A 25,060-nucleotide genomic window follows, 5' to 3' on the forward strand; every position below is an offset into this window, starting at 1 on the left:
GATCTGTTTTTGGTCAGAACTTCACTGGTTTAAAAAGATGAGGCTGTTTAAAATGTGCTATATAGTCTGACCAGGTGGTGGCGCAGTGGATAGAGCATTAGGCTGGGACGAAGAGGACCCAAGTTTGAAACCCCAGGTTGCTGGCTTGAGCGCGGGCTCATCTGGTTTGAGAAAGGCTCACCAGCTTGAGCCCAAGGTCGCTGGCTAGAGCAAGGGGTCACTTGCTCTGCTGTAGTACCCCAATCAAGGCACATATGAGAAAGCAATCAATGAACAACTAAGGTGCTGCAACAAAGAATTGATGCTTCTCATCTCTCTCCCTTCCTGTCTGTCTGTCCCTATCTGTCCTTCTCTCTGTCTCTGTCACACTCACGCAAAAATGTGCTAAAGATGATTATTTGCTAATATTTGCCTGAGCAACATGTTCAATTATCCTTTTTCAGAAACAGATGTCAACTTAAAATAAAAAGTTTTTAGTTAATAGTTTTTACTATTTCTAATTTGAGTGTTTTAAAAAGCATTAATTTGACCATCAGGCTTTTTCCAGTAGCCTATTATCACATAGGCCACCAGGCATACCTGCATTTCCAGGGTTCCCAGATTTACACTGCAATTTCCTATCACCACTGCTTGTAATTTTATTTCTCCCTCATCAGTAAAGTTGCACAGCCGGGTGGCTTTCGGATTGCCCGCTTTAATAAACAGAAACAAGAAAAAGACAGTGTTTGCAAAGATGGCCACAGCAACTGCATGCTCCTGTACACACACCCCTTCACAATATGACTTTGCTGGTCTTCTCATCACGAGGTGGTCAGTTCCTCTATTTGCTGAATCTAGGCTGGCCTTATAGCTTTCTTTGACCAATAAAATGTGCTAAATATGACATTGTATAAGTTCCAGAACTTAGGCCTCGAGAAGCCTTGAAGTTCTGGCCTTTGTCCTCTTGGAATGATATCCTGAGACTGTCATATAAGGAAGCAAGTCTAATCTACTAGGGCAGTGGTTCTCAACCTTTCTAATGCCGTGACCCCACAATACAGTTCCTCATGTTGGGGTGACCCCAAGCCAAAAAATAATTTTGGTGGCTACTTCATAACTGTAATTTTGCTACAGTTATGATTCGGAATGTAAATATCTGATACGCACTATGTATTTTCCGATGGCTTTAGGTGACCCCTGTGTTTTGGTCGTTCGACCCCCGCCGGAGTCGCGACCCACAGGTTGAGAACCGCTGTACTAGGGGATGAGAGGCCACATAGAGGAGAACTGAGGCACCCCAGCCAACAGTCAGCACCAATGCCCCCATGTGAATGAGGTCATCTTAGACCTTCTACTGCCAAGTCCATCTACAGTCAACCCACAAAACCGAAAAAGCTGAATCATTATTGTTTTAAGCTACTGAGTTTGGGGTGGTTTGTTACACAGCGGTAGAAAAATAAATCAGTTACCACAAGTATATTTTAGGCAGATAACTACTTGTCTTGATTTTTAAACCTGGTATTCAAAAGAACAGTTGACTGTCTCCTTCCTTTGAAGTCTTCAAGGAAGAGTTGCCTTCCAGCAGGGAGGGACAGGGCTTTAAATTGAATGTGCTGAGGAAATATGAGGCTAAGAGAGCAGAAACAGTATGGAAACTCCTACTAGATATTGAATTATAAGTTGATCCTTCTTCTTCCAAACCGAGATACCGCCTGAAAGGTAAAGAGCTCTATTGTATCGAAGCACCTATTTGATATTTAGTTAGCTCTCAATAAATACTTTTTTTTTTTTTTTTAATTTTTATTTATTTATTTTTATTTTATTTATTCATTTTAGAGAGGAGAGAGAGGGGAAGAGAGAGAGAGACAGAGAGAGAGGAGAGAGAGACAGGGGGGAGGAGCTGGAAGCATCAACTCCCATATGTGCCTTGACCAGGCAAGCCCAGGGTTTCGAACCGGTGACCTCAGCATTTCCAGGTCGACGCTTTATCCACTGCGCCACCACAGGTCAGGCTCAATAAATACTTGTTGAATCATTGGATTTATTTTCTAGGATTATCACCTGATCATCCTGACCTTCATGTCCATTTATGGCTAATACTTAAGAGGCCGTTACTAGATAAAATCACCTTCAGCTGTCATTACAAAGATAGCTGATCAGTAGATCAAACTTTCCTCAGGACCAGCTCTGGACACTGCTTCTTGGGAAACAACCAGAAATACTGAAATTAGAGATAGCTTCTAGAATACTTAAAGTAGAGGTTTAGAATACTTCAAGTAGAAGGTTGAGGTCACTGTTATGTGATGTTTCCACCTCTATACTATGACATAATAAAAATTTCAAACACATATGTAGAATTTTATTTTTTAAGCAGCCTTATTTCAAATGCAGCTTTTCCTCTATATCTACCTACTGAAAATCATTAAAAAGTATTTTGCTCATTTGCTATATAAACTTGAATAGTTATAAGTAATTCTTAATATAAAACTAAATGCAAATTTGCCACTAGAATCTATATTTTTAAAATTATTTTATGGGCTCATTCTGAAATTCAAAAGCACGTATAATAAACATTTTCATAATAGTTGCTCAGAAAAGAATATAAATAAGCAATTGAAAGATATTGATTGTCTTGTCACAAAAATGTAATATGTATTAAGCAAGTGTTTTAACCCTTGGTGGGTATATTACTGACATTTTTACTCTTCCTGATTATTGGCACACAGTTATGCCTTTTTGTACCTATAGCTGTCTTATAAATTATTGTAAAATACTTAAAACTACAAAACATATAAAAATGAAGATAATAGGTATGCATAAACATACCATATAGTATAAAAAGTATCAATACAGCTGAGCACCCTCTTAGCTTTTGCTGAAGAGGCTGGTAGTACCCATGAGAAGAGTAGTATCATGAATACTTGAGTAAGAATGAAATACATGTGGGCAGAGGCAATATGGATTCTGCAATGGAATACCAATCTACATAATCTAAGAGATAATGTATTTCCTTCTACACAGGAAAGAGCAGTACATGGAATTTATTTAGTGCTTCAAAGAGCCCTTGGTGTAAACAAAAGTAAACATCTAAAAAAATGTAAAATTCTTCTTAGGGTCATTCTTGATAAAAGTTCTAGCAAACATTTTTACAAATGAGCTAGAATTGGCTGTGTAATTGAGCTATCCAATTTTGAAGAAAGTGGATAATAACCCGTAGGAAGATGAGAAGTATGAGGATTGGTCGGATGAAAGTCCATGCAAACAAAAAACACGTAAAACATTTAGGGAAAATAATTGGCTCAGTGGGCTCTAAGCTTTCAGGAAAGGGGTCTATGAATTTCTAAGAGCTACTCTCAGAAGACATTACCCAATGTTCCATTAAAATCAAATAAGCCATCAAAATTCTAAATACCATTATGGAGAGTGTTAAAAATAGAAAATATTATGTGTGCCTTTCTTTATGGAATACCTCTCTGCAAGCAAGGTCATCATGCTTCAAGAAAGGTATGATGAAACTAGACAATGTTGCAAGATGGATAACTAAAATGCCCAAGGATGCCTGACCTGTGGTGGCGCAGTGGATATAGCATCGACCTGGAATGCTGAGGTCGCTGGTTCAAATCCACTGGCTTGCCCAGTCAAGGCACATACGAGAAGCAGCTACTACGAGTTGATGCTTCCTGCTCCTTTCTCTTCTCTCTCTCTCTCTCTCTCTCTCTCTCTCTCTCTCAAATCAATAAATAAAATCTTAACAATAAATAGATAAATAAAATAACCAAGGAAATGAAGTACTCCCAACTATGAATAGATTTAGCTGTGCATCTCTACTTAGGTAAAATCTGAAAAGAGATATGGCCTAAATCAATAATGTACCTAATTTTTTTTATTGAGACAAATTATATAACTTAAAGAGCCAATGTTATGGGGGGAGGTAGAGAGGGTAAATGGGAGATAAATGGTGATAGAAGGAGACTTTATTTGGGGGTGGTAAGCACATAGTGCAATGTACAGGTGATGTCTTATAGACTTGAACACCTGAAACCCATATAATTTTATGTCACTGCAATAAGTCAAAGTAAATATAAATAAAGAAATTTAATTTAATTATAAAAGAAGAGCAGACATTAACCTGATCAAACTCCAGGAGATAGAGTAAGCTGGAAAAATTAAACAACTGAAGAAGTAGTAAAAGAAATTTACCAATTAAGGTATTAAAATTCATATTAAGGTTTTTAGGAAAATCAGAATTATGTGAGGTAATACCCTAAACTTTGGACATTGGCATTATAAGAGAGAACCAAACCCTTTTATAAAACTCCCCTTGTTGCCTTTTCCAGGAACCTAGTACTAGTTACAGGGATGATAGTTACGACTCAGTATAGGGATTTATATGCCTAAACAGGGGAGATGTTTAGAAAAGGACATACCATTTGGAGTTTCCTTCCCACATTTTTCCATGGAAGATCCATATCTTCCGACTGGAATTCTTGGAAAAGTAAAGTTCATACAGGTACTGTTTTCACAGAAATTAACTACAATAAAAAGAAAATTTTTTTTATTTTAAGTTATACTTTTTTTCAACTTTCAAACCAGATAAAAGTCAAAGTTCAAAACATACCCAGTATAATTTGAAGAATAACAGAAAGTTTATAGGACTCATTGGCTCACCAGGAACTTTATACTTTCTTATCCAGTTAAGTTACCACCATTAGAAAAACTAGTATGTTAGATAACAGGTTCCAGTTAAAATGTGCACAACATATAACTTGGTAGAGGTAGGATGTAGTCACTAAACATAACAGCAAGAATAGGGTATTAACTTAGTTAAAATTTTGAAAACCTAGAGCCTATAGTGGCAAAGTGTATCATGAGGATGTGGGTCAAAGAAAAACAGCCAAAGTCTTGGGTATGTGGAATATGCTGGCTGGTAGGAGTGTAGAAAATGGCTGGAGTGTGCTTCTGGAACTCTGGAGCCTAAGCAGGCAGCATGAAGTGTGCAGTGTTGAGAAACACATTGCAGATGGACAGGTGAATTTGAACTCTGATTCTTAGATACCATTGATTGAAGTCAAACCACTAATTAATAACATTTTTTTAGGAGAAGAAAAAAAACAAAAACTTCATCCAAGTATATACTCAGATTGAACAATGCATCTTGATTTCATAAAAGCTAAATAGTGTTAGTATTGTGATATTTAAAATGGTATGATATGGCTCATCACCAGTTGAAAAAAACCTAAGAAAACCCAATCACCCACTACTCTCTATTGAACACTGCATCCAAAAGAAAAGCAATGACGAGTTTACAGAGAAACTTGATAGTTGGGAAACAGACAAGATACATTGAACTTACAGGTAAATAGCCAAAGAAGAAAACTCAAACACATCTTAAAGCCATTATTATTATGCCCATGTTACTATAATCATTAATAGAAGCTTTGCTGCTGTCCTAATTAACACAAGAGTCACCTAACCCTGACAACCCAGTATTATCCCAAGAAACTTACTTATTGTACATCTCAGTCCTGTCCACTCTTCTGGACAAATGCATCTGCCATTTTGAAAGGTTCCACTATTCTGGCAGAACCCTATAGGATCGGTTGATGAGGAGGTAGATGTTCCTAAAAAACAATGAATAACACAATCGTATATGAACTGGCTGATTTGTTTCTCCTTTTAAGTTTGTGGCCTTTAATTTTCATATGTGAAATCATTACTTTGAGTAGCATTGCTGAGGTATATTCTTTATAATATTATCACATGGTAAAGAATGATAAATATACTTTATAGATGCTAAAATACTACATTTGAAAGACACAACACCTTGACCAAGAACATTAGAACCTATTTAGGGAAACAAGAGATTATACAGGTGACAGATAGATGATAGATTATAGGTAGATATAGAGATGATAGATAGATTAGATAGATAGATAGATAGATAGATAGATAAGTAGATAGATACATAGATACATAGATGATAGATGATAGATACATAGAAAGATAGATAGATACATAGATAGATGATAGATAGATAGATAGATAGATAGATAGATAGATAGATAGATAGATAGATAGATGATAGACAAGGTAGATAGACCAACTCAATACACAAATTTGTAAGTGCTGTACGAATATAGAAGAGAGATGATGAGGACAGAGGTAACTATCCAGGGAAGACTTTCCAGAAGAGCTGTTATTTGAATCAAACTTTAAGACTAAATCTAAGAAGCCAAATGCAAATGGATAGCCCAAGAAGGCAAGATACAATGTACAAAATACAAAAACTTGGAAAGTTCTGATCTGTCTGAGAAACAGAGAAAAGCTTAATATATCAGGAGCACAGATTCTATGTAGAGCAATAGCAGGACATGGATTGGATTATGAGTAGTTTTATAGACCAAGGCAAGTGGATTTAATACTGCAGGAGCCTAGAGAGGGTCCTGAGCAACATAATAAAGAATTTTTTTTTGGAAGATACCTCAGGCAGTATAGGAGTAAGGCAAGTAAGATCCATTAAGTGAGGACCCAATCTAAAGCAGTAGCTTTAAGGAGGTTAGGTGTCAATAGATTAAGAAAGCATACCTGGGTTAGGATTATAACAATGTAGTGACTGGTTATTTTGGGTTGGAGACACTAAATTTGAAGACAAGGTGGGTGTTGAACAAATTAACTAAGCTTGGCTTTGGCTGATAGGCTCAGTGGATAGAATGTCGGCTCAGCATGTAGCTATCCTGGGTTCCATCCCCAGTCAGGGCACACAGGAGAAGCAACCATCTGTTCCTCTTCCCTGCCATCTCTTCCTTCTCTTCCTTCTCTTGCAGCCAGAGGCTCAGTTTGTTTGAGCGTGGGCCCCAGGCACTGAGGATAGCTTGGTTGATTCAAGCTTCAGCCCCAGATGGGGGGTGCCGGGGAGATCCTGGCCAGGGCACATGCAGAAGTCTGTGTCACTATCTCCCCTCCTTTCACTTAAAAAAAAATTAACGAAGCTTAATAATATGAAGAAGTTCTACTTCCAATAATGATGAAGTAGATTGTACTATATTAACCCTCTTACAGATAACAATTTAAAACTTTGGACAAAAGTAAAGCAATTAACTAGAGGACATTGGACAGCAATTAAAAGCATACAGAAAATGAAAGGTATTACAAGTTTATACAGTCTTTCCACTAAGTGCACTACCTAGTCGATTCAGCAGGAGGGGTTGAAAATCCAGCAGAAAGCTAGTTTTAATGGGTCAGGGTGTGGAAGAAACCTGTGTGGGGCTAGCATAACAACTGGAAGTTGAAAAGAGAGATTCTAGAATGGATGACACCATATAGAAGAAAGGCTCAAAGTGTGTGTGTGAATTTCCCTCAAATATAGGGAGAAAAAAGTTTAAAAAATAAAGAGAGCTTCAGGAACATTTGGGAAAACTTCAAGCAGTCCAATCTATATGCAATTGGAGTCACAGAGGGGAGAAGAGATGAAATTGAGCCAATAAAATATCTGAAGAAATAATGTTCACTATTTTTCAAATTCAGTTAAGAACCTTAACCTATAGATCCAAGAAGCTCAGTAAAGTGCAAATAAAATAAATATAAGAAAATGACATTTAGGCCCTGGCCAGTTGGCTCAGCGGTAGAGCGTCGGCCTGGCGTGCAGGGGACCCGGGTTCGATTCCTGGCCAGGGCACATAGGAGAAGCGCCCATCTGCATCTCCACCCCTCCTCCCCTCCTCCCCTCCTTCCTCTCTGTCTCTCTCTTCCCCTCCCGCAGCCAAGGCTCCATTGGAGCAAAGATGGCCCGGGCGCTGGGGATGGCTCCTTGGCCTCTGCCCCAGGCGCTAGAGTGGCTCTGTTCACCGCAGAGTGATGCCCTGGAGGGGCAGAGCATCGCCCCCTGGTGGGCAGAGCGTCGCCCCTGGTGGGCGTGCCGGGTGGATCCCAGTTGGGCGCATGCAGGAGTCTGACTGTCTCTCCCTGTTTCTAGCTTCAGAAAAGTACAAAAAAAAAAAAAAAAAAAGAAAAGAAAATGACATTTAGACACATTATGGTAAAACTGCTGGAACTCAACAATAAGGAGGAAATCCCAAAACCAACCAACTACTGACCCAGACAATTTTACTGGTGAATTAGGGAAGAAATAATACCAAGCTTATATATACTCTTTCAGAATATAAAGAAAGGGATAAACTTCCCAAATATTTCGTAATCTTAGGATAACTCTTTTTTTTTCTTTTTTTTAAGGATAACTCTTATATCAATATATAATGAAGACATAAGAAAAGAAAATTACATACCAATTAACCTCATTTATACAGATGCAAAAAGTCCTTTAAAAAGAGCAGCAAATTAAATCTAGCAGAATATAAACTCTATAATGTATTATGACCAAGTAAAGTTTATTCTAAGAGTGGAAGGTTGGTTTAACAATAGAAAATCAGGCCCTGGCCAGTTGGCTCAGTGGTAGAGTGTCTGCCTGGCATGTGATGTCTCCGGTTTGATTCTCAGTCAGGGCACACAGGAGAAGTGATCATTTGCTTCTCACTACTCCCCCTTCTCTCTCTCTCTCTCTCTCTTTTTTCCTCCTGCAGCCATGGTTCAATTTGGTTCTAGCACATCAGCTCCAGGTGCTGAAGATAGGTCTGTGGAGCTTCTGCCTCAGGTGCTAAAAATAGCTCGGTTGTGAGCATAGACCCAGATGGGCAGAGCATTGGCCCCAGACAGGGGTTGCTAGGTGGCTACCAGTTGGGGCATGTGCAGGAGTCTGTCTCTCTATCTCCCTCCTCTCACTTGGAAAAAGAAGAAAAAGAAAGAAAATAGAAAATCATTCATTTTCACCATATGACAGAATAAAGGAAGAAAACCATATGTTCATTTCAATAAGTACAAGGAGCAAAACGCATCTAACTTATTTTTTAACTCTCAGTAAACAAGGAATAAAAGAAAACTTTCTCAAACTGATGATTCATCTATGTAGATCCTTCCAATAATATCATACTTAATAGTATAATAGTGAATGCTTTTCCCCTGAGATTGACAGAAAAAAGTTTAATATAATTTTCTAACCACTTTTATTCAATATTGTACTGAAGATGCTAGCCAGTGCTATAAACAAGAAAAGGAAATAAAAACCATAAAATTAGTAAAGGAAAAACTAGAGTTATCTTTTGTTGCAGATGACATCATCAAATATGTTCAAAATCCTCAGGTGTCTCGAAAAGAACTACTTGAATTGATAAGTGAATTTAGCAAGGTTGCATGATGCAATATATACATATATATTATTTATACATATTAGTGATTGAAAAATTATATTATAAAATTATTTCTATTTAAATTACAATAAAATTTATTAAAATTTTTGGAAATAAATTTAACTGACAAAAGAAGTATATCCATAAGTATACATTAGAATTGTAACTCTAATTATAAGTTAGAATTTTAATTTTTTTTTAAATTTATTTATTCATTTTTAGAGAGAGAGAGGGGAAAGAGAGAGGGAGCGAGAGAGAGAGAGAGAGAAGGGGGAAGAGCAGGAAGCATCAACTCCCGTATGTGCCTTGACCAGGCAAGCCCAGGGTTTTGAACTGGTGACCTCAGCACTCCAGGTCAACGCTTTATCCACTGCACCAGCACAGGTCAGGCTAGAATTTTAATGTTTAAATTGTAAAATATATATATATATATACATTACTTATAATAATACAAATAGACTATTTTTTTAAATGTATACAAGACTTAAGAAGACACTTCATAAAAGAAGATACATGGATGAGCACTAAGCACATGAAAATGTTCAGCATTTTAGTCATCAGGGAAATGTAATTTGAAATCAGAATGAATTTCAAATGACAAAAATGGCTACAATTAAAAAACTGACAATGCTAAATGTGGTTGAGGATGTGTAACAATTAGAACTCTAGCAAATTGCTGCTGCGAATTTCAAATGGTACAACCGTTTTTGGAAGGCTGTGTGACAAGACTCTAATAAAGGTAAAAGTACACTTATCTATGACACAGAAATTCCATTCCTAGACAGTTATGAAAAATAAATGGAAATCTACACCCACAAAGAAACTTCTACAAGAACTCTCCTAGCACCTGTGGTGGTGTTACTGTATGCCACCTGGATCCTCCTCTTTAGGACTGAAGCACGCGTTCCTTCAGCTTTCGGGAATGTTGGCAACTGAGAACACTTAGCTGGGTCTTAGTCTAAAGAAACTGCCTCAATTAAAGAGAGTTAGCTCATGCAAGGTCCTCATGACACATGCCATGCCTGGACAATGCCAGGAAATAAAGGTTCAGTCTTAATACCTTAAAGAGTATATTTTCCAGACAGCTGTACTATGTATCCCATCTCACTCTAACAGAGTAATGATGACACTTCTCTATTGAGAGGTGGGTTTTTGTTCCCTCTCCTGGAATCAAGTGGACTTTTGTATCTGCCTCCACCAATAGAGCAGGAGAAACAATGTTCTCTTAGACCATAACAATGTTATGACTAGACCATAAGAGGAGATTTGGCTTCCACCAAGCTCTCTCTCACTCAGGATATATATGCCTTGGGAGACTTGAGCCTAGAGGTGACATAAAAAACCTGGCTACTCTGAAGCCTGTATGCAGGAAGTATCAAAGAGAGAAACTACATAGAGATGGAGAAGCATCAGGAGCTTCAGCTGTTCCAATTTTTTGAGAAAATTTTGACAGAAGCAAAGAGAGAGGAAAAAACCTTACCTATACAGAAACATGGAAAAGAATTACTTTGGAATTCTCTTCAGAAACCACACAAGCAATAAGAGTGGAATGAAGTATTTAAAGTGCTAAAAGAAGAAAACCACCAACAAAGAATTCTGTATCCAAGCGGTTCTTCTTTTAAAGTAAAGGAGAAATAAAGACATACTCAGACAAAAATTGAGGGTATTTGTAACCAGTAGACATACCTTGCAAAAATTGTTAAAAGAAGTTCTTTGGAAAGAAGGAAATAATATAGGTCAAAAACTTGGATCTATATAAAAAAAAAAGAAGAACATTAGAGAAAAAGTAAATGAAGGTAAAATAAAGTCTTTTAGCTTTTTATTCTAAATTCACTTAACAGAAAACAATTTGTTTAAAATAACAGTAGCAATAATATATTAGGTGATAATAGTTATAGGCAAATAAAATGAATGATGAAAATGTTATAAGGGAAAAGGAGAATTAGAGAATACTCTGTTATGAGGCTTTGGCACTACCCGAGAGGCTGTGTGTAATTGTCAGAAAGTGAACTTAGATGAATTGTAAATGTATATTACAAACTTTAGGACAATCATTAAAATATTTTTAAGTATATGCTAAGAAAGGAGTCATTTAAAATGCTCAATTAGTGGTGGAGAACTCGGGGGAGGGGGGAGGTATTCGGGGGGACACTAGAATCTATGTACACTCAATAAATTAAAATTAAATTAAATTAAAAATAAATAAATAAATAAAATGCTCAATTAAAATCAAAGAAGGCAAAAAGAGACAACGGCAGTGGAAGACAGAAAGAAAAGAATGATAAAAACAGTTACAGATATGATAGATATTAATTCAAAATATCAATAATTACTTTAAACAGCATGGTCTGAATATACTAATTATAAGGCAAAGGCCAAATGAGTGAATAAAAAGTAAGATCCAACTATATGTTACCTATAAAAAATTTTTATTCTAAATAAAAGACACCAATAAATTTAAAGTGATGAAGAAAGATATACCATGATAAAACTTATCAAGGGAAAGTTGGAGAGGCTATATTAATTTCAGACATAGTGGACTTCAGAGCAAGAAAACTTATCAGGAATAAAAAGTGACATTATATAAAGATAAAGGGGTTAATTCTCCAAAAAGAACTACCAGGTCTTAATATGTGTCAAAATCAATGAGGCAAAAATTGATAAAAATGCAAAAAAAAAAAAAAGACAAATCCAATACTATATAGTTGGAGACTTAAATACCTTTCCATTAGTAATTGAATGATCCATCAATTAGAAAATCAATGGATATAGTTCAACTGAATAGCTCCATCAGTCAATTAGATCTAACTGACATTTATAGTATATTTTATCCAGTGAGGTCGTCAGAATACAGTCTTCTCAAGCTCACAGGAAGTATTCACTATGACAGATTACATTCTGGGCTATAAAATACACCTTAACAATTTTTAAAAAATTTTTAAACTTAAAATTAAATAAATATATAAATTGTTAAAGAATAAAAATCATACAAAGCATTCTCTCAAACCAAAATGGAATTAAATTAGAAATCAATAACAGAAAAATAGTTGGGCAACTCACCAAATATTTGGAGATTAAATAACATACTTCTAAATGACATATGGGCTAAAGAAATCTCAAGAAATTTTTTAAAACAATATTTTGATCTAGTGAAAAAAGAGGTTAAGTTTCATCAAAAAGCAATGCTTACAGGTACATTTATTGCACTAAATGTGTGCGGTAGAAAAGAAAAAAAGATATCAGATTAATTATCTAAATTTCCACCTGACTAAACTAGAGAGAAGAACAATTTTAGTCTAAAGGAAAAAGAAGAAAACAAATAATAAAATATTAGGACAGAAATCAATAAAGTTGAAAACAGGGAAGAGAAAATCAATAAAATCAAAAGGTATTTGAAAAAACCATTAAAACTGACAAACCTCTAGCCAGTATAACAATGAAAAAAAGAAAGAAGGCACAAGTTACTAAAATCAAATATTAAAAAATGTATCATCACTACTAATCCCATGAACATTCCATGAATAATAAAAGATTATGAATAACTTATGTCCACATATTTGATAACTTAGATGAAGTGGATACATTTCTCTAAGGATACAATCTATCAAATACACAAACAGAAATAATCAGAATAGACCTATATTGATGAAAAAACTAAATCCATAAAAATAACCTTCCAAAACAAAAAGCACCAGACTCATATTCATGATAAAAACTCTTAGCAAAGTAGGAATATAGTGGAACTGCATCAATTTGATATAGAACACCTACAGAAACAGCTAATCTCATACTTAATAATAAGATATTAATTGCTTTTCCCTAAGATTGAGATTATCTACTGCTATTTGATATTATACTGGAAGTCCTAGCTAATGCAATAAAGCGAGAAAAAGAAATAAAAGGTATTCAGATTGGGTGAAAAAAAAAAAACAAATAGTCTTCATTCAGAGATGACATAATTGTCTCTATAGAAAATCCCAAAGAATCTCTCACACACACTCTCTCTCTCTCTCTCTCTCTCTCTCTCTCTCTCACACACACACACACACACACACACACACACACACACACACAAACCCTGGAAATAATAAGCAACTATACCAAAATTTTGAGATACAAGGATATTATGCAAAAGTAAGTTGCTTCTCTTGGGGGTTTCTGCTCTGTGTAGATAGGTCAAATTTAGATTCTATAGCCTGGGGTTTAAATTACTGGTAGTAACTTTTTTTTCCCCCCCTATTCATGAGCCTGAACAGATGATAGGGTTATTTAATGCTTCTCTGGGCTGAGAACTTTTTAAATCTCCTTGTCATGGTTAAGGCAACTCCCCCGCCCCCCCCCCCACACACACACACACATTGGTTTGAGTATGAGAGAGGAAAGGGGGAAGGGAGAGAGAAAGAGAAGCTCCAACTCTTTCCATTTTGTTGTCCACTGACTGATTGCTTCTCATATTCGCCCTGACCAGGGATAGTACCTGGGACCTTGGTGCACCAGAACAACACTCTATTCACTGAGCCACCAAGTCAGGGCCAAGGCAACTCTTTAAGGCTTAAGGTGTTATGCCTGTGGTTCAGATCCAGCTTCTCTACTCCACACAGGATGGAAGTCTTGCCTTCTGTCCTCATGTATGCATGGAAGCCACAATCTCCAGTCACTGGAGTTTATGCTAGGAACCGCTCACCAGTATGTTATTAACTTTTCTCTTTGTTTCTGCAGCCTGAGATTGCCCTTCAAGAAAAATGCCTGTTTATATATTTAAATGATTATTACATTTTATTTCTAGCTTCCTCGCATTTGTAAGTAAGAAGGAGGCCTATCTATGTCTACTCAGTCTGCCTTTTTTGCTGTAAGTTAAGAACCATTCTTACACCTGAATATTTTGACTCCCTTTAGAGCAAGAGCCATAGCTTATATTTCTAGGTTCTCCCACAATGCCAAGTGCCTGGAAGGTACCAACAAATGTGTGCTGACTGGCTCCTTTGCCATTTGCATTTCAATTAAGGATATCAAGCCCAAGCTGAGCTACGCACTCTATTGTGATCATATTTTTAACACCCTATGCTCCCTAGTTCAAGACCCTACCTTCTCAAATGCCTAAATTACCCATGAAATATAACAAAAGTAGCATTGGTATATTTAAGCTACTGTGTTTTAAGTAAACAAAGTCAGACCCAGAAAGATTAAGTGTCTTGTTTATATCATATAACTAACTAGCTTTTGAAATTACAGACTCATAAAAGTAACATTAATTATTCACTAGCCCAACTTCCTTAATTATATATAGAGTACACAGAGAGTAAATTTTACATAAAAAATAGTTTGTTCCAGATAAATAATTAATTGATAGATGAGTGGGGACTAGAATTCAGATCTCTTGGTTACTAATCAAGTGCTCCTGCTTCCTCATCCCAGTGCTTACCTGTATCACAGGGAAAGCAAGTGAGCATCAGTTTCTTTTTACTGGAGAATCTATATACTGGAACATATTTAGTAGTAGTGTTTTTCTTTTATAAAATTGGCATAACATTAATAACATTTCCCTATGTTGTAATAAGTAAGATTTGTAGAAATATGAACCCTAATTTCAATATCTTTACTACGCATTATGAAAATTAAATGCAGACTATATGTGGCCCATATATCCTACTGCTTTAGAAAAATAACATAAAATATTAAAATTTCAAATGGAAAATGTGAATTGAATTTCTTCTCCTAAATTAGACAAAAATTAAAATCATTTACAAAAGTTTTAGCTCGATTAAATGGGAGAATAAAAATATTTTTCCTTAGCCAAAAAAAATTCCATCAGGAAACTCTAGTGTCTGGTTTAGAGTCTTTATGGGTTTAAAATCCACATATCTGTTATTTGTGCCAGGCGAAAATTTTGAAATATTTGGATGAGGATAAAGTTTACTCTTAAATGACAGAACAATGTTCAGAAAAGTTTAAAAATTTAAACAAATAGCGTGACCAGTGAGGATGCGGTGGATAGAGCGTCGACCTGGAAACTGCAGTCTCAGGTTCAAAACCCCGAGGTCGCCAGCATGGGTGCAGACTTGTCAGCTGGAGCATGGGAATGGCTGGCTTGAGTGTGGGTTCATCAACATGATCCCATGGTTACTGACTTAAGCCCAAAGGTCACTAGTGGGCTTGAAGCCCAAGGTTGCTGGCTTGAGCAAGGGGTCACTGGCTCAACTGGAGTCAAGGCACATACGAGAAGCAATCCATGAACAACTAAAATGATGCAACTACAAGATGATGCTTCTCATCTCTCTCCCTTCCACTCTCTCTCTAGAAGAAAAACAAATAATACACATAAAGTGTAATCTTGAGGTAAAGGTTGCTCAATTTAACTACTTACTTATTTCAATAAGCTGGTCAGTATTTTAATAAAATTTGCCTCAGTGGTGTAATATAATACAAATATTTTTTTAAAAACAAATGCAGGAAGACATGGCGGTCCCTAGAACTGTTCCTGTTTCTGTTATGTGCTAGTCAATTGAACTTAATGATTAAACCTACTGTAGAGTTTCAGTCTGATAAACTCTTTAAATCCAAAGGTCCAATATAGGGCAGTGGCATCAATTCAAGTTATATTTCAGGGAGTGGAGAAAACTATGCACTAAATTATCCAAAAATTCATAAGTTAAAAATAGTAGCCAGCATTCATTGAGTGCCTACACTGCATTAAACATCATTTTAAACTTGTACATCTTTAATCCTCATAACAGCCCTATAAGGTAGGGTTTGTTACTACTCCCATAATAGGAAAACTGAGGCAGAAATGTTGAGGAACTTACTCAAATTTACTCAGCTAGTAAGAGCTGGCATTGGAATTGGAATTTGGGCAGTCGGGCTCCAAAGCTTTTCCTCCCCGACTCTTGCACTGTTTTCCCACCAGCTCTAATGGACACACTCTTCACAACCACACTCTATATTAGATATCCTTCAATAACATGTCTTATCAAAGACTGATTGTATTCAGAATTCCAAGAGTAAATAGCAAACACCTAGAAATCAAGGAAAAATCCGCTAAGCCAAGGTTCTAGCCTCTTAATTTAAGAAAGTGACTTTAGAGAGTATTTGAGATCTTACTTCCTGGAAATTGTCATCAGTTTTGGCTCAAATAAACTCATAAATATTCTTTAAAAAGTGACTTTAAAAACAGAATCAGCAACTTAAACATAACCAATTCTGATGTCAAAATAAGCCACGCCCCTGGACCAATTACATAACAAGATTTATTCCTCAAAAATTCCCTTTCCTTTTATGAGAATTATTTTCCTGATTTAGAGAGTGGTTATATAAAGAAGCAAGAAGAGAGACCAGTAATGGACCAGAGGACAGATTTACAATAGCAGGATGAAGACTTAATACTACAACTGCCTAAAACCCAACTTTATCTCTTCAGAAAACGCCTCTCTGGACCTTGGTTAAACCTCCAAATGCAATCTGTCCTCTATGCAGCAACAGTCATATGAGTTGGATTTATCATCAAATTTGTCTCTTGAGGAAGTACTATAATTCAGTAACATGAAAACCAGCTACCTGTGAACAAATTATTTTCTAAAAATCAATAAATTCCCCTGGACCTCTCCCTTACAACACACATTTGGGAATATTTCAACCTAAAGTTTCATGTTAGCCTGAGGCATAAGTGAGTCTTGTGATAAGGGAATGAAGGTTAGGGCAGCTGGAGAAGGTGGGAAAGAATCTCATGGTGGCAGAGAGCAGTAAGTCCTAAGATCCAGAAGATGCATAGGATATAGTTGAATAAGGCATAATTATCATGACTAATATGTTAGGAGGTTAAAATACTCTCCTATTGGTAAGAGTTAAAGAAAACATCCCCTACTATTATGATTACGAACACTTTCCAACCGTGTAAGCTTTAAAATAGTCTATGAGCCTCAGTTTTCCTATCTGTAACATGGGCATAATATCAGCCTCAAAAGTGATTGTCAGGATTAAATGAAATGAGGGATGTGAATTTTTTAGCCTAGTACCTGGGATATAGTAAGGTGTTTTCTTAATTGTCAGTTTTATAATATAAAATAATGAAATAATCATGATTCTTCCCTTAAAAATAAATTTAAAAACAATTTATCTCTATACCCAAGTAACGGGACCAAAGCAAAACCATTCATTGGCTACATAAAGTGGGGCGAGAGGAGGCAAAAAGAGAGGGAGTGGAGTGGAGTGGAGTGGAGTGGAATGAGTGGAGTGGAGTGGGGTGGAATGAGTGGAGTGGAGTGGAGTGGAGTAGAATAAGTGGAGTGGAGTGGAGTGGAGTGGAGTGAAGTGGAGTGGAGTGAAGTGGAATGAGTGGAGTGGAATGAGTGGAGTGAAGTGGAGTGGAGTGGAGTGGAGTGGAATGAGTGGAGTGGAGTGGAATGAGTGGAGTGAAGTGGAGTGGAGTGGAGTGAAGTGGAGTGGAGTGAAGTGGAGTGGAATGAGTGGAGTGAAGTGGAGTGGAGTGGAGTGGAATGAGTGGAGTGGAGTGGAGTGGAATGAGTGGAGTGAAGTGGAGTGGAGTGGAGTGAAGTGGAGTGGAGTGAAGTGGAGTGGAATGAGTGGAGTGGAGTGGAGTGGAGTGGAATGAGTGGAGTGGAGTGGAGTGAAGTAGAGTGGAGTGGAGTGGAATGAGTGGAGTGGAGTGGATTGAGTGGAGTGGAGTGGAGTGGAGTGGAATGAGTGGAGTGAAGTGGAGTGGAATGAGTGGAGTGAAGTGGAGTGGAGTGGAGTGAGTGGAGTGGAGTGGAGTGGAGTGGAATGAGTGGAGTGGAGTGGAGTGAGTGGAGTGGAGTGGAGTGGAGTGAGTGGAGTGGAGTGGAGTGGAGTGGAATGAGTGGAGTGGAGTGAAATGGAATGAGTGGAGTGGAGTGGAATGAGTGGAGTGGAGTGGAATGAGTGGAGTGAAGTGGAGTGGAGTGGAGTGAAGTGGAGTGGAGTGAAGTGGAGTGGAATGAGTGGAGTGAAGTGGAGTGGAGTGGAGTGGAATGAGTGGAGTGGAGTGGAGTAGAGTGGAGTGAGTGGAGTTGAGTGGAATGAGTGGAGTGGAGTGAAGTGGAGTGGAATGAGTGGAGTGGAGTGGAGTGGAATGAGTGGAGTGGAGTGGAGTGAAGTAGAGTGCAGTGGAGTGGAATGAGTGGAGTGGAGTGGATTGAGTGGAGTGGAGTGGAGTGGAATGAGTGGAGTGGAGTGCAGTGGAATGAGTGGAGTGGAGTGGAATGAGTGGAGTGGAGTGGAATGAGTGGAGTGAAGTGGAGTGGAGTGGAGTGAAGTGGAGTGGAGTGAAGTGGAGTGGAGTGGAGTGGAATGAGTGGAGTGGAGTGGAGTGGAGTGGAATGAGTGGAGTGAAGTGGAGTAGAGTGGAGTGGAGTGAGTGGAGTTGAGTGGAATGAGTGGAGTGGAGTGGAGTGGAGTGGAATGAGTGGAGTGGAGTGGAGTGGAGTGGAATGAGTGGAGTGGAGTGCAGTGAAGTAGAGTGCAGTGGAGTGGAATGAGTGGAGTGGAGTGGATTGAGTGGAGTGGAGTGGAGTGGAGTGGAATGAGTGGAGTGGAGTGCAGTGGAATGAGTGGAGTGAAGTGGAGTGGAGTGAGTGGAGTGGAGTGGAGTGGAGTGGAGTGGAATGAGTGGAGTGGAGTGGAGTGGAGTGAGTGGAGTGGAGTGGAGTGAGTGGAGTGGAGTGGAGTGGAGTGGAATGAGTGGAGTGGAGTGGAATGGAATGAGTGGAGTGGAGTGGAATGAGTGGAGTGGAGTGGAATGAGTGGAGTGAAGTGGAGTAGAGTGGAGTGAAGTGGAGTGGAGTGAAGTGGAGTGGAATGAGTGGAGTGAAGTGGAGTGGAGTGGAATGGAATGGAATGAGTGGAGTGGAGTGGAGTGGAATGAGTGGAGTGGAATGAGTGGAGTGGAGTGGAATGAGTGGAGTGGAATGAGTGGAGTGGAGTGGAATGAGTGGAGTGGAGTGGAGTGAGTGGAGTGGAGTGGAGTGGAGTGGAGTGGAATGAGTGGAGTGGAGTGCAGTGGAATGAGTGGAGTGAAGTGGAGTGGAGTGGAGTGAGTGGAGTGGAGTGGAGTGAGTGGAGTGGAGTGGAGTGGAGTGGAATGAGTGGAGTGGAGTGGAGTGGAGTGGAATGAGTGAAGTGAAGTGGAGTGGAGTGGAGTGGAGGGGAATGAGTGGAATGAGTGGAGTGGAGTGGAGTGGAGTGGAATGAGTGGAATGAGTGGAGTGGAGTGGAGTGGAATGGAATGAGTGGAGTGGAGTGGAGTGGAATGAGTGGAGTGGAATGAGTGGAGTGGAGTGGAGTGGAATGAGTGGAGTGGAATGAGTGGAGTGGAATGAGTGGAGTGGAGTGGAATGAGTGGAGTGGAGTGGAGTGAAGTGGAGTGGAATGAGTGGAGTGGAGTGGAGTGGAGTGGAATGAGTGGAGTGGAGTGGAATGAGGGGGAGGGAGTGAAGTGAAATGAACCCAGATTTACCAACTAAAACAAAATATGAATAAAGTAAACAAGGCAAATTATAGCAGCAAGCAGTAGCAGTCTTTCAATCTTTTTTTTTTTAAACAATAGCAGTATCCCTTTCATGGTCAACAGGGTTTACCCCAAAAACTGAAGGGTGTCCCTTATATGAAGAGCTTATTCAAAATTCTGCTTAAAGCAAGGAAACATTTGTCTTTCTGAGGAGCTGGTGTGCTTCTACATGGGGTCTTTTTTATTTACTATTCTTTATTTGGGGCCTTAGCCCTTTGACTTTCATATACTTTCTGTCTCTACCCTGGCCTCTTTCTTAAGATATTTTTGTACTTGGGTACTTGTTTTAATGATTCTGTTGTACCTGTGCCCTTTACAAGTCACCGCAAATTTCCCTTTAAAAGTAGATGTCAAACAAAGGAGGAAGGGAGGGGAGAAAATTTTCTTTAAAGTATACCTTTAGCCTGACTGGTGGAGGTGCTGTGGATTGGGTGTCAGCCGGCACACTGAGGGTCCCAGTTTGAGACCTCGGGGTCAGCAGCTTGAGCACAGGCTTGCCGGCTTGAGTGTGGGATCATCAACATGATCCCAAGGTCACTGACTTGAACCCAGAGGTCACTGTTTTAAAGCCCAAGGTAGCTGGTTTGAGCAAGGGGTCACTGGCTCAGCTTGAGCCCCCCAGTCAAGGCATATCTGAGAAGCAATCGATAAACAACTAAAGTAAAGCAACAACACATTGATTCTTCTAATCTCCTCCTCATCCCCTCCTGTCTCTCTCTCTACATATATTTATAAACAAACAAACAAAAAACCATATACCTTTAAATAAGGTCTTACAAACTTAGAAACCTTAATCAGGCAAACTCTAGAGTTCATAATTTTTTAAAAAATTCAACTAAGCTACAAATAAACAAAAATGCATTTTCCCCAAGTTTAAATTTTACTTTTTTTATTCTGATACATTTTCTTATGCTAATTCTCTAAATCCTAGTAATATAGTATTCGAGAAATATTGTTCTTTGGTGGAAAAAAAAAGATTGATTTTCAGCTACCAATTCATCAGCAGCCAATATATTTGACTCCTTCTGTCTTCTACAGTGGATCTTTATAACTACACATTGTGCTCCTGGCTTCCCCAACCTTCTGTCCTCTGCAGTTACCCTCTCAGAGGGCAGACCACCGTTCCTTCTATCCTCTCCTGACTGGTATTCTTTACCCTATTTACTCAGTTTCATTAGGAGCTTGCTGTTTTTTATGAAAGTGTGCTGGGCACAGCCAGCTTTGACTCCCTTAAAGAGAACCTGCACAGCCCAGGAAAACAGTATGAGGATTATGGGAACTCCGTTGTGAATTTCTGGGGCTTTCCTTTAACACCATTGGTTTACACATCATTTCCCTCCCATCTCCGTTCCCTGGGTCAGCTCTAGCGTATAGCAGGTGACTGACAAGTATTTGTTGAATACCAGGACAACTGTTCCCTGAATTATCTTAATTTTTGAGTAGTTGTCTTCTCCTGCAAAGTGAGAACTTTGTGTATAAACCATAATATAATTTTATTTACAATTCTAGAGGAAACATTCTTAAACATCCTTCTTGAAATTAATTTCCATTCTGTGTATGTTTCATTATGTGTGTAGTTGTGTGTCTGTAAGTATTTTCTTTTTTTAGATTTAGCTAAACAAATCCAAAATGTGTTATTAATGATTTTAATTATTATTCCACTAACCATTCAGTCAGGAGTTAAAACAGCATATAGAGGCCAATTGGGCCATGTCATTTGTTACCTTGCCAACTTACATGCATGTATTCATGTATATAAAACCATGTGCCAGCCATCAGTTGACCCCTATATTTTATATCTCATAAATAGCTCTGTGTTGGGCACCCTCTGCCCGGATACGGCACTTCTCAGTGCTGTGGCAGGTGTCAAGGACAGAGGCTCAATGCCTTCTCTCATCTAAGTTAAACATAGTAAGATGACATTACCTTCGTTGATCTGGACCACGACCCTCCAGATGCCCAGTCCCAAAACGACGGTGGTCAGCAGCCCATACACCACAGCCACCAGCATCCTGAGGTCACAAGCACAGCTGGAAGCCATGGGGAAGCCAAGTCACAAATCCACTAGTTGGGTAAAAAAGAACTAGCTTCTTTCCTTCTCAATATAAGAAGTTGGATCAAAAAACTACTCCAAAAAATAATTTTTTTCTTTCACTGACCTGTCAGGCAGATGCTGTAATTTTAAAGAATTTTTTAGGGTAATCAGGCAGGATGCAGTTTGAATCACCTAATAAAGTGTCCACACTCTGCCTGCAGTTTTGCCTTCCCTGAAGGAGAACATGAAAGGAGCAGCTGGAGCCTGAAAACAGGAAGATAACCCAGAGCAATAAAGAAGAAGGGGAGGGAGTAACTCACAGGGTCAAAGGGTAAATGTCTTGACAAGCAAGGAAGTAGGGAAGAGAACCCAACCAAAGAACCCGGAGTGGAACTCAGGAAGGCAGCGGACCTGCCGGCCACCTGCGGCTTAGCTCCCTGGGACTTTGTTAGGAGGCGCTGGCAGAGGTAGACCAGCTGGCACTTCCTCCACACAGACTCCCTCGTGGGGAAATGAAGGAGGTGGTCAGCAAGAGGTCTAATAGTGATATTCACATGTGTGTTCAGTACTTATTCCTCTTAGGGAACCCACACTTTCACAGCTGCCGTGGGTGATGAGGCATTAAAGGCGCAGGGTGGGCCCTGATGCCCAACATTACCACCCATCTGTTACAGGCTGAATCCTGCCCCTGTAAAGATTAATACATGAAAGACCTAACACCCAGTGCCTCAGAATGTGATCTTATTGGGAAATAGGGTTGTTACAGAGAAAATCAATTCAAAACAAGGTCATTAAAATGGGCCCTAATTCAGTATGACCGGTGTCTTTATAAGATGAGGAAATCTGGACACAGATACACAGGTATGCAGAGAGGGGAAGAGAATGTGAGAAGACAGCCATCCTCCCCTGCCAGCTCTTGGAAGGAGCCAATGTTAACACCACCTTTATTCTGGACTTCTGGCCTCCAGAAGTGTGCCAGTCCATTTCTGCTGTGTGAGCCCCTCAGCTGTAGTACTCTGTTATCTAGAGCAGCCAAGCAAATGAAGCCGCCGCCTCAGGCCTCAGCGTCAGCCAACGCCTCTGCCGCTGCAGCTCTGACCCTTCCTGGCCCAAGGTCCCCTGTTCTTTCCCTACCCTTCTCCATCCTCAACTGAATGAATGAATGAATTCACCTTCTCCATCAGAGTTCTATTCCTGGGAGATTAAGAACAGTTTTCCAAGTGAAGACACATTTAAGCTGAGTTTTTTCAGCCCCCAAAAAACTGTACGTTTTCCCCTATTCTCTATTGTTCTTATTTCATCAAAGTACAGCTTTCAGGAACATGATCTTAAGCTCTAACCTTTACCCTACCCAGGATTTCAGAAAGACACATTGATGCACCTGAAAATCGAAGAACTTAGAGGTAATGTTGCAGAAGCATGAAATAAATAAATGTGAATCCATTATCTCATTTGCTTTGAATAGATTTTAAAATATCTGTTTCTGACATGTCTACATGCACATGCACATAAAATATCTGGAAATGTACATAAATTCTTCTTGGGAATCTCAGGAATCTGATGAGAAGTGTATTTTTTATTTTACACCCCTTTTATGACTTGAAGTTTTCACCTTAGCACTTATTACTTTTTCAAGTATTATAATAACTATATTATTTCTTCAAAAATAAAAGGAACGACTTTCAATAAATAATAAATATAAGAACAGAATACCAAGCACTGTGCTATGTGTTTTACATATCTTTATCTCACTTATTCTGCACAATAAGCCCAATGTAACAGATATTCTTGCCCAGTACATGAAGAAAGGGGACTTGGGCAGGGATTACCTTAAACGGAGCTCTATAAGTAGGTAATCTGAGTGACATTATGTTACATAGTCCTTCAACCATTTTTATAGAGCTTTTAGTATGCTCATGACATTATGATTTGTCAAGTCCTCATTATTATTTAACCATAGATTCCTTTTTTTGAGAAGACTATCTCAGAGCTAGCATTCTTAGAAATATGCTGTGGAAACAGTGTCCTGCACGACCTGTAGAAGAGTCTTGGTTGAATGGTATGACTACAGGAACTGCTTGTGGAACCCATAATTGCCATACAGCAATGATGTTTTTCTCTCATAGGGTTCCAAATATTCTGAAGGGGTTATAGTCTAATGGCACAGAACCTGATTATTGTGGTGCTCAGACATTCTCTCTTCTACACTTGATGGGGAGACTAGAATCCTGGAATGCTACAATAACCGTAGCTTCTTAGTGCTTTTATATTTTCAGCTGTATGCCAACTATCCAGCTAGGAACTTCAGAAATTTATGGAATGGGTGAAATTCCTAGGCACCGAAATTTAGTTGTAGGCATTTATATAAAGGTATGAATTTCAATTTTTATACATACATATGTCAAGATGACAACAACAAAAAGAGTGAGAAATTCACATATTTATTCACTCTACTCAATGCAGACATTGGGATAGATGCTGAAGAAGAAAAGGTGAACAAGAGAGGCAAAGTTCTTGCACTCACACAGCTTACACTTAGGGAGACCTGGATTTGTACCGACGTTGTCTCTAGTTTGCCCTGTGACTCTGGACAAGTTACATAAGCATCTGAACCTTGGTTTCTTCATATTTTAAACATACTGGCTGAGGCCTTCTGTTCCTGAAAATTTCAGCCCTAGACAAACGTTAGACCCCAATGGGGTAAGGAGGAAAATGTAGAGGAGAGCCCAGCATGAGAAGAATGGATAAGATATCCATCATGTGATGGGGAGAGGCAGCCTGGCAAAGGGTGTCAGAACCAAGGGGTAGAAGGATATCCAGGTAGTAGACAGTCCGACATGAGAAATCAAAGCCAGACCAGTGAGAAGAAACCAAGAGGGGTCAGGAGGACAGACAGGAGAATGGTGGGCTGGAGGGGCTGAGTACTCAGAGCCTGAGTTAGTGAGGAGGGTAGCCACATAGGTGGTGATCTAAAATAGGGAGTTAGACCACAAGCTGGGAGAGAAGGGTGTCAACACATGGATGGGAGTGGTAGAAGTAAAGTTCAGAGATTGAGTACATACCAGGTGATCAATAAAACAGGTAAACATAGAAGAATAATTGGAGTCAAGTTCTTTACTCTAGGACCAGGGAATTACAAACATGGGAAGGAAGAGAACTTGAATTCCATAAGAATTTGAAAACACTCAAAAATATGCAGAAAGAAAAGCTATGTGCAGTTAATTCTGAAGGAGCCTTATCCTTCAGATGAATGCATGAATCAGTTATGAA

The 25,060-nt window shown here is 38.8% G+C and overlaps 1 protein-coding gene across 6 annotated transcripts in view; it reads right to left on the bottom strand.

Annotated features, from left to right (window-relative positions):
* The window catches only part of ADGRG7 (adhesion G protein-coupled receptor G7), an 80,064-nt gene extending 58,026 nt beyond the window's left edge, over positions 1 to 22,038 (bottom strand). For 3 of the 6 annotated variants that reach the window (XM_066347163.1, XM_066347161.1, XM_066347167.1), the window contains exons 1-4: positions 21,682 to 22,038; positions 5,487 to 5,600; positions 4,407 to 4,511; positions 580 to 692 (exon numbers count right to left, since the gene is read on the bottom strand). In XM_066347163.1, the coding sequence (XP_066203260.1) occupies positions 580 to 692; positions 4,407 to 4,511; positions 5,487 to 5,600; positions 21,682 to 21,796 (447 nt within the window). In that variant the 5' untranslated portion in view covers positions 21,797 to 22,038. Of the gene's footprint in view, positions 1 to 579; positions 693 to 4,406; positions 4,512 to 5,486; positions 5,601 to 10,904; positions 10,970 to 14,640; positions 14,691 to 20,152; positions 20,389 to 21,681 lie in introns of all 6 variants that reach the window. The other 3 variants (XM_066347162.1, XM_066347164.1, XM_066347166.1) reach the window with 3 other exon arrangements.
* Between the last annotated feature and the right edge of the window lie 3,022 nt (positions 22,039 to 25,060).

The sequence above is a fragment of the Saccopteryx leptura genome, chromosome 8 (assembly GCF_036850995.1).
Source record: "Saccopteryx leptura isolate mSacLep1 chromosome 8, mSacLep1_pri_phased_curated, whole genome shotgun sequence".
Taxonomy (NCBI): Eukaryota; Metazoa; Chordata; class Mammalia; order Chiroptera; family Emballonuridae; genus Saccopteryx; species Saccopteryx leptura.